Source organism: Pundamilia nyererei, unplaced genomic scaffold, assembly GCF_000239375.1.
Source record: "Pundamilia nyererei isolate P.nyererei 1_Seehausen unplaced genomic scaffold, PunNye1.0 scaffold00035, whole genome shotgun sequence".
NCBI classification, from domain to species: domain Eukaryota; kingdom Metazoa; phylum Chordata; class Actinopteri; order Cichliformes; family Cichlidae; genus Pundamilia; species Pundamilia nyererei.
In genome coordinates, this window is record NW_005187436.1 from 2,432,124 (window position 1) to 2,445,769 (window position 13,646).

Consider the following 13,646-nt stretch of genomic DNA (forward strand, 5'->3'; position numbering starts at 1 on the left):
TTTGTGTTTAAAAAATAAAGTAAGGGGAGAAAAACTTTCTTTCACTTTCTTTTCACTTCTCAAACTGCACACAAAAGAAGCTTTTCAAAGAATCAAGTGTGAGTATATCTCGGTAATATTTGATAATATTTATTCAAAATGTATTCTTTCTTTCTGTTTCGAAATTTATTCTATTATTCTTTATTTTTTGTTATTTTGCGTTTTCTCTACGCAGCACTTGCATAAATAAGGAAGTAGCGGAGGCTCTCCAATCAGAGGTAAATGTGCTCCTGCTTGATTTGAAGAGGAAAACAAATATTAACTTAATACAAAAGACCCGGAAAACAAAACATAAAAAGAAAGCTTCTTTTTATTTATTTATTTTGGTGTTAAACTTTACAGAGAGAGGGAGAGGGGAGGGGGAGGAGCAAGAGCGTTGGCCGGAAGTTGCGGTTCTTGATCGAAGCTATCTCGCGAGAATTCCTCGCCGACGTCAGATGACCTTTGGCACAGTTTTGTGTCTGCAGGACTGGAAGGGAGCTGTAGCTTTCGGGGTCCAAGATGAACAGAGCTCTTAACAAATCAAATCTGAAACATTTGGTAAGAATAACACTAACTTACAGTGAGGCATTGCATTAATTGGTTAAATCAGTTTTTAACAGTAAACGCTGGTTTCTTTGCAGCAGCTACTAGCTTGCTTTATGACTTAGCTACACATTACCCGGGTCATTGTCGTTTCCAGACACAAGTGTGCTACAAGGAATTTAAACATGTGGCAGTATTAGTTAACATAATGCGACAATAAATCTGCATACTATCTCTACTTTGTGAAATAGCTTAAAAAGGAGTTAATATTTTTGGAACGAAAGCTAGTTAGTGCTAGCCTGGCTAGCCTTATGCTTATGAAACGGTTACGAAACTGCCACTTGCAGGTGTTACCAAAGAGTCAAAATTAAAAATACATATGTCTGGTGAGATGTGTAGGCAATAAGTGGGAGGAAAAATGTAGTTTCCTTATGTATTTTGTATTTTGGGATTCTCCCTGCTATCTAATCAGTTTTTGTTTAACCCCCCTCCCCTTCCCCTTTACATGCCCTACCATAGTTAATGAGAATTTGGAAGGGTTACTTAGAAATATCTTAATTATTTTACTCATTATGTCAAAAATAACTAGCTTGATCTAGCTTCACAGGCCAGTATCTGCCAGATTAAACCACCTATATCACCTTGAAACTGCACAGGTCCAACCTGCACCGAATAGAATAACATCAAATAGAATTCAACTTTATGGTCATTGCACATGTCACAAGTACAAGGCAACGAAATGCAGTTTGCGTCCATCCAGAAGTGCTTTAGCCGTGATATAGATATATTACAAAATATATATTAGCAATAATATAAGTATATAGATATATTACAGAAATGGGTCTGTTATAGGTATGAGGGTACAAAAATGGTTCTATTATGGGTATGTTACAATGTACACGGTATGAAGGTATGTTATGAATATGCTATAACTATAAGTATGTAGAGGCTGTAGTGGGTATACATTGCCATAAAGTAAAAGAATTGAGGAAGTGTTTTTTTAGCATTTATTGATTGCACGGTATTTATAAAGTTTTGCAAATGTTTTGTGTTATTTTTCATGCGTATGCTATAGATTCATTATTAAAAATTCTTTGGATCTGACACAAATCCTCTAAAATACATCAAACCTGATAAAAACTTGAACTCATAGTAGATTACGCCATGAAGACAGAGAGCACTTATAGGTAGGTTTATGAAACTCAAATCTGTCATTTAATTTAGGTGGAAACTATAATTTTCTGTCCTGTGTAACCTTTGCGAGTGCTCTATTGTGCATTGTGCATATAATGTTTTTCACAGGAAAAAGATATTTACACTGTTCTGTGGGAACCCCTGGTTGAGTTGACATGGCCTGTCCTTTTTCTCCATTTGCTGGTCTTTATCTGAATGACCTTTGCGTCACATGGCTGGTTAACTTTGTCAAGTCATGTCCAGATGAGGCTTGCAGCATCCTGTTTTACTTTGACTGAGTGAGATGCAGCCATTTTAGAGGCTGCACTGAAAATTGTTTGCCCTCTATCCGGACATTATGCGTGCACCTTCCCACAGCATTTATTTCTAAAGATGATCTCAGACTCTGTGTCAAAATATTTAATGCACAACCATTTATTCTAAATAGTGCATGTATAAACACAGGTAAAGCATTAGGTAAAAATTATTATGTAGGACATTTGCCAGTTATACAACTTTACTGCTCACTCTTGAACACATGACATTGGTCAGTTGATACTTATGACATTGGATTGTGTGGTAGAAATAAAGATAAAGTGAATTCAGCTTTTCTGCTCAACACTACTCCAGGATGATTGTGCTGTGATGATTATGGTGTCTGTGGTCAATTTTAGGTAGCAATATCTATCTTTTTTTTTTTCAAATGAAAATCAAATTTGATAAGAATACAGAAATCATATGTTACCAAGCATGTATTTTATTTTTAATCTCTTTAGGCAGCAGAACCAATAAAACAGTGATATATTATCTCATTTTGACTGATTGTGTTTTCAGACTGGTCTCCTGCAGAGGTTTCAAAGCACCTTGGTCATTGCAGAGCACAACAATGAAAAATTAACTCCTATTACCCTCAATGCCATTACGGCTGCTACTAAAGTGGGAGGAGAGGTGTCCTGTCTGGTTGCTGGAACAAACTGTGCAAAGGTAGGTAAAGCTTTTGATGTGCAGAGTATGTGTGTGCGTGCATGTAAATGGAATAACTAAAATGACGACGGATTGTGTTGCCATTACGGAGCAAACGTGACGTAAATATTAGTTAAACCGATGACAAACTTGTTAAGGGTGCAATAAAAGTGGCTGATAGCAGGAAATCTGGTTCTGACCAGAGTGGTGGTGTGCTGATAAAGTTACAGACTCACTCCTGCTGCCACAGGCACAGACAGGCTTTATTCAGCACTTCTTCCAGCTCTCCAGAGCTAAAATTGATTGGGTTTAATGTAAAAGTACAATCATGGAGCGCTTAGATGGAGACTAAATTCAGCTTCCCTTCCCCCTTTATTAAACAACAAAGTAAAAGAAAACGCAACAAAGGCAGGCATGGATCACCTCTGCTATTGTTGGTGTGTTTGTGCTTCGCTATTGGAGTAGGATGTTGTAGTGTGTACTTTGCTGCACACGAAGATATGCACAAAGAAAGTTGGATGTCGTTTCTGTGTTTTCAGGTTGCAGAGGAAATCAGCAAAGTGAAAGGTGTGAAGAAGGTCCTGGTGGCCCAACATGATTCTTACAAAGGTGGCCTACCAGGTATTGTTGGCGCTTCTTTTTTAAATATTTGCCAGTCTCTGAGTGATGTGGTAATTAACTTTCACAGAGAGTAATAATGTATTTAATTAACCGCTCATATGGTTAAGAGATTAAGAACAGGTGTCACAGCATTCGTAGTATGCCATCTGCCTAATGTTGTTTCTGCTATCGGACTATTTATTATTGAGTGATTTGTATATATTGTGCTATTTCCTAAATCTGTAACATATTGTATTGTTAAACAGTCTAGTCTCTTTCTGTTAATGTTACTGTATTGGAGCAACTGTAACCCACATAATTTCCTTACGTATTAATAAAGTATGCTGATTCTGATTTGTTTGTTTTATTAGAGGAGTTGACTCCACTTATCCTGCAGACACAAAAGCAGTTCAACTTCACTCACATCTGTGCTGGTGCCTCAGCTTTCGGAAAGGTAAATCACAGTAGACAAATGATGCTCGTATAACTTGTATTTCTGTATTTTATTACTATTTAATTTTTTTGTCTAGTCACTAAATGAACTAATATTCTATTGTGTATATTTAATTGAAATCAGAAGCTCTTACTTGATGTTATTTTGTGAAAATCCTGCTGTGAACAAAATGCCAAGCAACATCTCTGTGAACTATACTGTGGCTGCCTTCCTCTTTTGTAGAACCTGCTTCCCAGAGTGGCTGCCAAGTTGGACGTCGCCCCAGTTTCAGATATTATTGAAGTCAAATCTTCAGATACTTTTGTTAGGACCATCTATGCAGGTAATCTTTTGTAAGCAAGTTGTGATATAGAGATCTAGCATTCTCATTGAGTTACAGATTTGTTGAACTGCATCAGTTTGACTTTCGCTTTTATAATGGAAGTCAGCTTTTTTGTAATGTAGTCATCTAATTAAATGTTGGGATTAAACAGGAAATGCCCTCAGCACTGTGAAATGCAACGAGCCGATCAAGGTCTTCAGCATCAGAGGGACTTGCTTTGAAGCCGCTCCAACAGAGGGAGGGGGTGCTGCATCAGAAGAAGGTGTAGTAGCTTACAGATTTATCCTGAACACGCTTAGAAACTAGGTGAAATTTTGGATGATGTTCAACAGCACCTTATTTGTTTTTATGTTTGAAATTTGTTTGTTTGTTTTTTATTGTTACTGGTTTGTCTGATCTGCAGTGTCTGCTTCCTCTCCGGTTGGAATTTCTGAGTGGCTGAAACAGAGTCTGACAAAGAGTGACCGTCCAGAGCTGACAAGTGCTAAAGTTGTGGTGTCAGGAGGTGTGCAAAAACTGTTGAAGTTTGAATTTGGCAAAATATTTGTTTGTAACATAGACTTGCTATTGTATAGTTTAACAATGTGCACAGTAGACTAATGGGTTCTCCTTTCCTTTCTTTTTTCCTCCCTCAGGTAGGGGCTTGAAGAGTGGAGAAAACTTCAAGTTGCTTTATGACCTTGCAGACAAAATGAGTGCTGCAGGTATTCTATTCTGGGAAAGTTTGGGTCATTTATCACTTTGCTTGGTTGCTTTTTTTGGCCCCATTTTAATTGCAAAATGTTCTTTTTCCAGTTGGTGCATCCAGAGCTGCAGTGGATGCTGGCTACGTCCCTAACGACATGCAGGTTGGACAGACTGGCAAAATTGTAGCACCGGTAGGTTAACAAAACAAACTACTTTTGATTGGTTATAGTGAAAATTAAGGTTTAAAAGGGGACAAAGTCTGTGTAAGTTTGCTTTTGACTGATGCCTGTTAGCCTTCATGTAGCAAATCACTATGATTATGATGGCTCCTATTCCTTTTTCTTTTTTCTTTCTTTTTTTTTAAAATAGAAAGGTTAACTTCCCATTATGTGATTCTGTCAAGTTACCCCAGGTGTGATTACCCACACATTAGGCCTCACAAAATATACATGATGGCACATTTCAGGCGCCTAAATGATTTAGCTGATCCATTAAAATGGAGTGCAGTGGGTGTCTGGTCAGAGCCCCAGACCAGTCCAGACTGTCCAAATTAGATTTTTTTTTAATGTTATGACAAGCATTTGGAATTTGGCTTAGTTAATTAAATACAGTCTAAATCTGGTTAGTTTATTCACCCCACCAATCTAAGAATGTTTAGTGATTCATTTTATTCATGTAAGATAAGCTCTCCTATGCCAATTAAAGCAAATGTTATCATACGGTTTAGTGTAAACATCAGAGTCAGGTGTCCTGGAATCATTTCTGTAATCAGAGTTCTGATGTTGCTCTGTATCAGAGTTTTAGGGTTTAAAATAATAATAATAATTGGCAGTATCGGCGAAACAGTACAAAACATGTCTGTCTAGAGATTTGTATGTATATCTTAATTTTCTTATCTGACTAATTGGAATCAGTTAGAGCTGTGTGTGAAAAGGGCTCTGGCTGACTGACATAAAAGTCATTATTGTGTTATTAAGATATAAAAAAACAACAACAAAAAAAACCTCCATTTGGAATGACAAACTAATTTAAAAAAAAGTGATGTTTGCGTTGTGGAAATGGAAACCTGCAGTTTATGTGAGATATATATATATATATATATATATATATATATATATAGTCAGTCACGTTTGTAGAATGATGTTCTTATCCTCTGAAATTTCCAAGTGCAACAATAACCCTGAACTAAAATATTCATATGGTATTAAAATGGTTGGGAGCGTTCTTCCAAGGAAGGTTCAGGAGATGTAGTAATGGCCGACCCTTTCCAGGCTCATCTAGACACTATGCAGCCAGAGTCCATGGCCTAGCCTTGAGCTTAAACTTCAGATCCTAAGCATGTAACACATGTAACATTTGCCTGGTTGTATTGTGCTTTTCATGTTCACAGGAGTTGTACATTGCTGTTGGTATCTCAGGAGCCATCCAGCACCTGGCAGGAATGAAGGATAGCAAGGTAAAGTCACTGGAGCGGTGTGTGCTCCATTTTCTATTTTTCTGTTTTTGTTCTCTTAACTTTGTTAGTTTGTAATAAACAGAATGGAAAGTTTCACTTCTAATATTATTTAAAAAAAAATAAAATAAAGTTGCACTTGGTGTTCTCTGGTGACTTAACATTATGATCCAAAAACATGTTTACCTGGTATGGTTATGCTCAAAATACCCACTGAGATGATTTTGACCTTTGCTGTGGGTTTTAATTGTTTTTGTCTTGTTTATATCATGAATCTTTTATGTTAGCAGTGGGAGGAAAAATTCAATACATCTCAAATGCATAAATAGAATGATATTTTGCTTGGCGATGTTGGATCGATACAGGGACATCAAATATTGATATTTTAATAAATAAATTAAAATACTACGAACAACAGGCCTAATCTCGCCTGATAGACGGCATCCTTTCTGCAAACATTTGGAGTCTGATTTGGAGTGACTGTAGTCGCTCCCAGAGAGAATGCTGAACGTCTGCAAATAGTTATCATCTAATTTATAAATGCAGACAGATTGATTCTGACTGATGGTAACATGTTGGCAGTCTCTTTCAATGGGCATCGCTCGACGGGACTGCACAACTGGCTACCAGCTTGTTTGTATTTTGGTTGTATTCTTATGGAACATGAAGAAAAAAAGAAGGAAAACGAATTGCAAGAATTGCAAAACGTTCAAAATCATAAAATTGTGTCAGGAGTGAAGCATCATATTAAAGTCTGCCCGTTCACAACTTTGTTTTTTAAACAATCCGTTTTCTGTGTCCATTGTGAAAACTAAAGTAAAATCTAAAGAAACATAAATGTAACATTTTGGTTGTTTTTGTCTCTTTTTTTTTTCCACTTCAGACTATTGTTGCTATCAACAAGGACCCTGAAGCTCCTATTTTCCAGGTGGCTGACTACGGTTTGGTAGCCGATCTTTTCAAAGTAAGCCTCTGGGATTGATATGGCTATAATGATGTCACTATGATCCCCCATTAGGAAGCAACCAAGCAATGCCTGGATTTACTTTGTATGTTTCTCAAGTCGTGAGTGATAGCCAGAATATAACATTTGCTCTCTCCTGGATAAATTTTGCATGATGCCTTATTCCACCTAATGGAAATGTGCAACCGTTGAATTATTAAATTCTTGAATTAATCTGAGGAGAGTGCAAGCTATAACTCTCCTGATATCAGAAGATATAAAAACAGATCAATAGCTTACAGAAGTTGGCTTCAGCGTGGTTTTAAAGCCTCTGCTTGCCAGGCCTCTTATATGCTCAGTTGCATTCAGGTGTCTAGCTGATACTTTGGGATGGCGAGCCAGGTGTACTAGCATGACTCAGTGGAGTCCAGTGCTGCCTGCAAAAGTCTGTTTTCATTTGTGTCCTGGTGATCATGTTTTATTTAGGTCCTCAGTAGTGCCTGAGCAGCCCAGGTGTCCTGACCAACTCTGTAGCAGTGATTAGTAATAATAGCTTGTGGCAGCAGAGTTGCGACCTACCGGGCAATGAGATCATCTTACGTGTGATCGTTCCACAGATAACTGATTAAAATGGATAGGCTTTCTACTGCTGCCTCCAAATGGTGAATTGATACCCAGCTGGGTAGTGTAGTGGTAAGACTACACACCTTCGGAGTGGGAGTCACAAGTTTGATTCCCACCCGGTATCCAGTAAGGGTCCTGCCTAGACCCCCCCATGCTAGAAACCAAGCCCTGGAATGTCTGCAGCCTGTCCGCAGTTCGGACACACGATTTTCACTACATGTTGTACTCTGATTCTGATGTGAAAGCAGCTCAGCTCACCAGAACAACAATTTTAATAGCCTTGCACTTATATTTAGCAGTTAAAAGAGGCCTTTGAATCTGTTTTTTCTAAACTGTACAGACTACATTATCAGGGTTGTTATTTATTTTGTAGGCCAGAAGTCTTTCTGAATTCATCATTGAATGTTTCAGTATCTGCAGCCTGGTGTACTATTGATAAATTTCCGAGTACCAACATGCAGCTGAGAAATGTAATGCAATGCATTTGTTGAACAGTGCTAGTGCGAAATAGTGGACCAACACTAAATGTCTTCACTGTTTTTCTTTTAAGGCTGTTCCTGAGATGATTGAAGCTCTCAGCAAGTGAAGAGAGACAAACTCCCACCAGAATCTGAGAACGACCAGTCTCCACCTTAAGAAATATTTAAAGCTGCGAGTCCTGCTTGCAGAGAATTTCATCATCTTCTCTCCGTTACTCTCAGCAAATACATTGTACTTACCTTTTGGCTGGAGGTTTCCTTTTTTTTGCTTACGGTAGCACATGTGTTATTTGTATGTAACTTTCTGGGACATTAAAGGAGATCTTTGGAAATTCTCAGCTCTGTGATTCCTTCTAAGATGTAGCTCTTCGTGCTGACTTAGAGGTTATGTGACTAATGACATGCTCTTAGAAAGTTTATTTAATTGACACTAATGACTTGTTTTATTAACTTGCCATGTTTTTGACTTTATTGGGTTCTTTTTGCAATGATGTCTTTCCATGATCAAAATAGAAAGTGCCTGTTGACAGAACAATAAACTTGCAATATGGTGGCAAATCTGAGAGGTTCATGCTATTCTGTCCTCTTCAGCATTTTATTCTAGCTTTCGAGTCCCTCGCTGTTTTTGAGCTGCGACTAGATGACCAAACCCAATCTGAAATATTTACACAACTTCCAAACATTAAAGTAATACAAAGAAAAAAAGATGGACCTGAATTGTGTGAAATATGTCATGTGTAGGTAGGTTTTTCAGTTAGCTTGTCGAGTGATGGTCATGCCATAGTTTGCAAAATCTCAGACATTGACTCAGCTGGGGTTGGTCGGTTTCCAGTCATGGCATCTGGATAAAAACTCAACACGAATCATCCATCAATCAAAAGGATTCTGCACTCTCTTCACTCACAGAATTTAGATTAAAAATGTTAACGCAAATATAGAAACGGATTAGAAAGAAGATCCAATGGTACCCTGCAGCAGTCCATCAAAGAGGACTTTTCTTTATGAGTTTGGAGATTCTAGACAGACAAAACGGCTCATATACATATTACACTCAGAAAGAAACTTTCACTTTATATCTCAAATCAGTCCCTACACCATTATCTCCACATCTACAAAGTGTATCAGAGGAACTAAGCCCTCAGCACCATCCTCTCACTGGTTTCATTTCCTAGAAATCAGACTTTAATGTATCAAAAGTGATTTTCAGTTTTCAGTTTTGGACAAAAGCCCTGTTGCTGGTTTCTTTTAGTAAAAGTGTTTTTATGAGTGTCAATTCCTGATAAGTGTTGCCTGATAACAAGTCTGCTTCCCTCTCTCATCCATGCCCTTTGTTTGTGCTGCTCCCACGGGTTCATCCTCTCAGCTCCAGTAGTACAAAGAGGATGTCAGACATACCGTTTATGTGCCAGTGACTCCCAGCAGCGAAGTTTGGGAATTTAGTAGAGCAATAATTTTTGTGGCTGAAATAAAGAGCGAGTCCTGTGAAGTTATACATTTTACAGGCTCTTATGTCTCTGATAGACGGTTGATTTGAGTATCTACTGGCCCCATCATCCTATACTTCTCCTCTAGGAGAGGCTCGTTACCCTGCAGATGGATGACTGTCTTGGAGTTGAGTCCGACTCGGCTCTCCTGGTTCCTCTTGTTGTAGATGTTGACCCTGTGTTCCAGCTCGGGGCTGGTTTTCGTGGAACCTGTTGGGCTGGGTGGTTTCAGGTTGACGGGGTCGAGGCCCTTTTGTGTGAGACACGAGTCCTCAGACAGAGAAGAGAGCAACTCCTGCACCACAGCGCTGGGGCTCCCTCTCGGCTGAGTGCCCAGAGCCAGAGGGCTGCTGTAGGGCGGAGGGTAGCAACGTTGGTCGCTGTAGTCTGTGGACGTGGAGGCCTCGCGCACCGTGGAGCTGCAATCCATGGTGGAGCCAAGTGTGTGGCTGCTGATGCTGTGCTGACGGGTGCTGAAGCTGGCGCGGGACACTGTGGTTGTGGAGGCTTCGCTGACCGAGCTGCCTGTGCGCTGCAAACGGCTGGACGGCACCGCTTCGGCGCTTACCAAAGAGGGCGGTAGCTGACTCGGGTTGTTAGGCAGGTGCACATCTATGGCTGCTGTTGTAATGACTCGCGCTGGGTCTGGGATCCCTGTGTCTACAAATTAAGACAATGTGTAAGAGCCTGAAATATTGTGGTGCCACTTTGATTGAAGAAAGAGTCTGCTGAAGCTTACCACTGCTTGGCTCACTGTAGTACTGGCTGATATAGTTGTTCATGTCATCTTGACCATGATGATCTAAAAAGACAAAAGAGGAAAAATGGAATTCAGAGTGAACGTGGAAGCTGATCTGTAGTCCAAACTAAAAGCATGGACTACAGATTATTCGTTTGTTCATTCAATGTTAATTTGCAATTGATCACAATGCCTAAAAATTTTACATCATCATAGAATTTTATTATTACAGATCTGTCATTCAATATTTTCTTCATCTTCTTTTCAATTTCCAAAAATCATGAATATAGTTTTCTTGACCTTAAAGGACAATTTATTAACATCAAGCTACATCATAAGAATATAAAACTACTTTGAAATTGCATAATTGAAATTGTGTATGACTAGTGACACTCACTAACCAATAATTTATTGAGTCCAACTGTTCAGCTGCTGGTTAACGCAAATATCTAATCAGCGAATCACATGACAGCAACTCACATTATTTAAGCATGTGGAAACAAGACGAACTGCATAGTAGACACAAACTGTTCACACACTAAAAAATATAGAAATTTCTCTGGCAGATAATGAAAAAGCAGGAACCTTTCTCTATTTTAATTGGTATCGCTCATCTAGTACTTAATGTAGTGTAGTATATGTAGTGGGGGAGGTCTTTATCAGTAGGAAAAAGTGTAAAACTTAAATACAGTTAAAAGCCCAAAATCTATGCCCTCCTTCACATTTTCAAAACATGTTCACTGGGGCCGGATTGGAGTCTTTGCTGGGCCGATTCTGGCCCCCGGGCCTTATGTTTGACACCAGTGCTTTAATTTAAATGAAAATAAACTCTTTCAAGTACTTGTTTTATGTGACAAAACAGTCCAAATTGAAAAGGTGATCATCTTACAATCACATAAAACATAAATCAGGAAATTGATTTTATTACAAAATATGAATTTAGCAAATGTTTTATACTTTTTGGTTGAAATATTATTACCACTGAACAACTAATCAGTAATTACTATTAATATATTAGCTTACAAATTATTTCAGCTGAATGGTAATGAACACTTTTGGTGTGTGGAAATGTTTCACAGATAGTAAATGAGTCAAACAGTTTCTCTTAAGTGCTTTCCAAGGTCCCAAAGGACCATCACCAGATGATAAATACCACATGAGTATATGAGGTTCAGGCCCAGTTAAAAGGTTGTCTGAGTAGAAACACTGTGGCTCAGATGTATGATAGATCGCACTGTGATTTATAGCTTTGATAAAGGAAAAGCCTCAGTGTTTGGAGCCCTGACATCACCTGTACTGACAGTGCTTTGTTGCTTTTAAGTCCTGTAAGTTATGACCTGTCACTGTGTGAAAGGTTTATAGTCCATCTATGTGCGGCACCAGAATTTTGATGTGGACTCAGAGCTGAACGTTTTTGAAAGCAGGACACTGACACTGTGTCGTGTATGTTGGCCACGATTAATGGCCCAACACTCCACCATGAAGAGCGGAGCAATGTTCAAGGTTTTTGAGTCAGAAGGGATTTCTTTCAAAATTTCTAACCAGCCCAAAGGTTGGCCAGGCTCTTTTAGTCTACCAATGCCCCCTTCTCCATGTGTAAGCATGGACGTGATTTACCACGGAAAGCGCAGCCTGGACTCCTTCCCATGCACACAGGTCGTTGATAACTTGTAATACAAAGAGCTTGGGTATTCTGGACAGTTACCTGCAGCACCCCCAGGCTCTCTAACTTTGTTTGGCCTGTGATGCTCAGAGGCCCCAGGGGCCAGACCGTCCACCTCCTGGAAACTGCTGCTCTGTTTACCCCACATATGGTGGATCTGCATGGCTGCTTCACGCTCGGCAACAAGATCCAGGTCCTGCTGAGCCAGGTGGGCCCTGAGCTGCCTGATTTCAAACTAACAAAAGAAAAAGAGATGAGAGAAAAGGACAGAAGAATTCAAAATAAGACACACAAGTGTTTTGAACACAAACAGTCTTTGTCTTCATTTCTGGATTGAAGTGGAGAACACAGTGATGTTCACTGTTTTATTTTGGTAATGTGACTTAAAACAATGACAGAACCGCAACCCCATATATTGCTCTGAGGTATTGCATAGTGCTGATTATGTGATATCCAGACTGCAGCAAAAAGATTATGCATATCGATTGTCTTATCATCTTTGTCCTTTTGAGTGCAGATTTATTATTTTAGTGCACATCACTTTGCTGCCCTCTGCTGGTCGGACACAGCTATAAAGTTGCACGAGGGATAGAGAAGAGATAAGGACACATACGGCCTGTTCTTGGCAGATCTGGGTGAGTCGATCAAGCTGTTCCTCCCTCACAGCCTTGGCCTTCTCATACTGTTGGATCTCCAGCTCCATTTCCACCTTTACTTGCAGGACGTAGGCTGGAAGAAAAGGACATATTACACTCAGTAAGATATTTTTATCTTGTAAATAAAAGCCATCATATTTTCAAAGTTGGTGACAGATGACATGGACTACTACCTGCAAAGCTTGTGTAAAAAGAGCTGTATGTTTTAAGAGAAGATCTGAAAATATTTTTGGAGTACTTTAGATTTCACAGCATCATTTGAGTGGTTGGTGTAGGTGCTGACAGCTGACTTGAAACAGAAGTGTTTTTTTTTTTTAAAGTATCTCTTAGAAAAACTATAAGGAAGGACATGAACGTGAAAAAAGGATTTATTTATTCTCTCTAAATGAAAATACTGAAAAAATGATCAAATTATTTGCCTATAGTGGCTTTTCTGTAAGTACCGAATCCATTATCGCATATTATGTCCTTCTACTATCATTACTGGTAAAAAATAATAATAAAAAATGATAAAAGTCTCAAGTGAGCCAACAACCTGCAGATTAAAGAGGCTGATACCACTGGGTGCTGGGAGCACTATGCATTATCTAACTGACAGTAAAGGACAGGATGTAGGGGACACCAGCCCCTCCCAGCCTTACCGTCAATGATCCTCTTAACCCTCCAGATCCGCAGCGTAACGATGAGACCGATAGCATCCCAGGGGCTGCTGGGGCCATTGGCCACTGTGGAGGCCACCATGGGGGCCAGAGAGAGTACGATGACAGCTCCATCAAACACCTGAGAAAGTGCGCACACACACACACACACACACACACACACACACACACACACACACACAC

The 13,646-nt window shown here is 39.3% G+C and overlaps 2 protein-coding genes across 2 annotated transcripts in view; one reads left to right on the forward strand and one right to left on the reverse strand.

Annotated features, from left to right (window-relative positions):
- Positions 1-441: 441 nt before the first annotated feature.
- Positions 442-8,597, forward strand: etfa (electron transfer flavoprotein subunit alpha). Its single transcript, XM_005729978.1, has 12 exons — positions 442-579; positions 2,572-2,721; positions 3,240-3,321; positions 3,672-3,754; positions 3,977-4,076; positions 4,228-4,338; positions 4,480-4,581; positions 4,712-4,780; positions 4,872-4,954; positions 6,154-6,219; positions 7,100-7,180; positions 8,334-8,597. The coding sequence occupies exons 1-12, from the start codon at positions 541-543 to the stop codon at positions 8,367-8,369; spliced, it is 1,002 nt and encodes a 333-aa protein (XP_005730035.1). The 5' UTR covers positions 442-540; the 3' UTR covers positions 8,370-8,597.
- A 292-nt stretch (positions 8,598-8,889) lies between these two features.
- Positions 8,890-13,646, reverse strand: part of tmem266 (transmembrane protein 266) — a 27,737-nt gene continuing 22,980 nt past the window's right edge. Inside the window, exons 7-11 of the mRNA XM_005729977.2 lie at positions 13,446-13,584; positions 12,762-12,877; positions 12,191-12,383; positions 10,486-10,548; positions 8,890-10,406 (exon numbers count right to left, since the gene is read on the reverse strand). Coding sequence (XP_005730034.1) covers positions 9,769-10,406; positions 10,486-10,548; positions 12,191-12,383; positions 12,762-12,877; positions 13,446-13,584 — 1,149 coding nt within the window. The 3' untranslated portion in view covers positions 8,890-9,768. The remainder of the gene's footprint in view (positions 10,407-10,485; positions 10,549-12,190; positions 12,384-12,761; positions 12,878-13,445; positions 13,585-13,646) is intronic.

What these genes read in the sequence shown, in the direction of transcription:
- etfa (XM_005729978.1), top strand. Translation starts at nt 541, where the DNA reads ATGAACAGAGCTCTTAACAAATCAAATCTGAAACATTTG. An exon ending in CTGGAACAAACTGTGCAAAG is followed by an intron (nt 2,722 to 3,239) that starts GTAGGTAAAGCT and finishes CTGTGTTTTCAG; the next exon opens with GTTGCAGAGGAAATCAGCAA. An exon ending in AGACAAAATGAGTGCTGCAG is followed by an intron (nt 4,781 to 4,871) that starts GTATTCTATTCT and finishes TTCTTTTTCCAG; the next exon opens with TTGGTGCATCCAGAGCTGCA.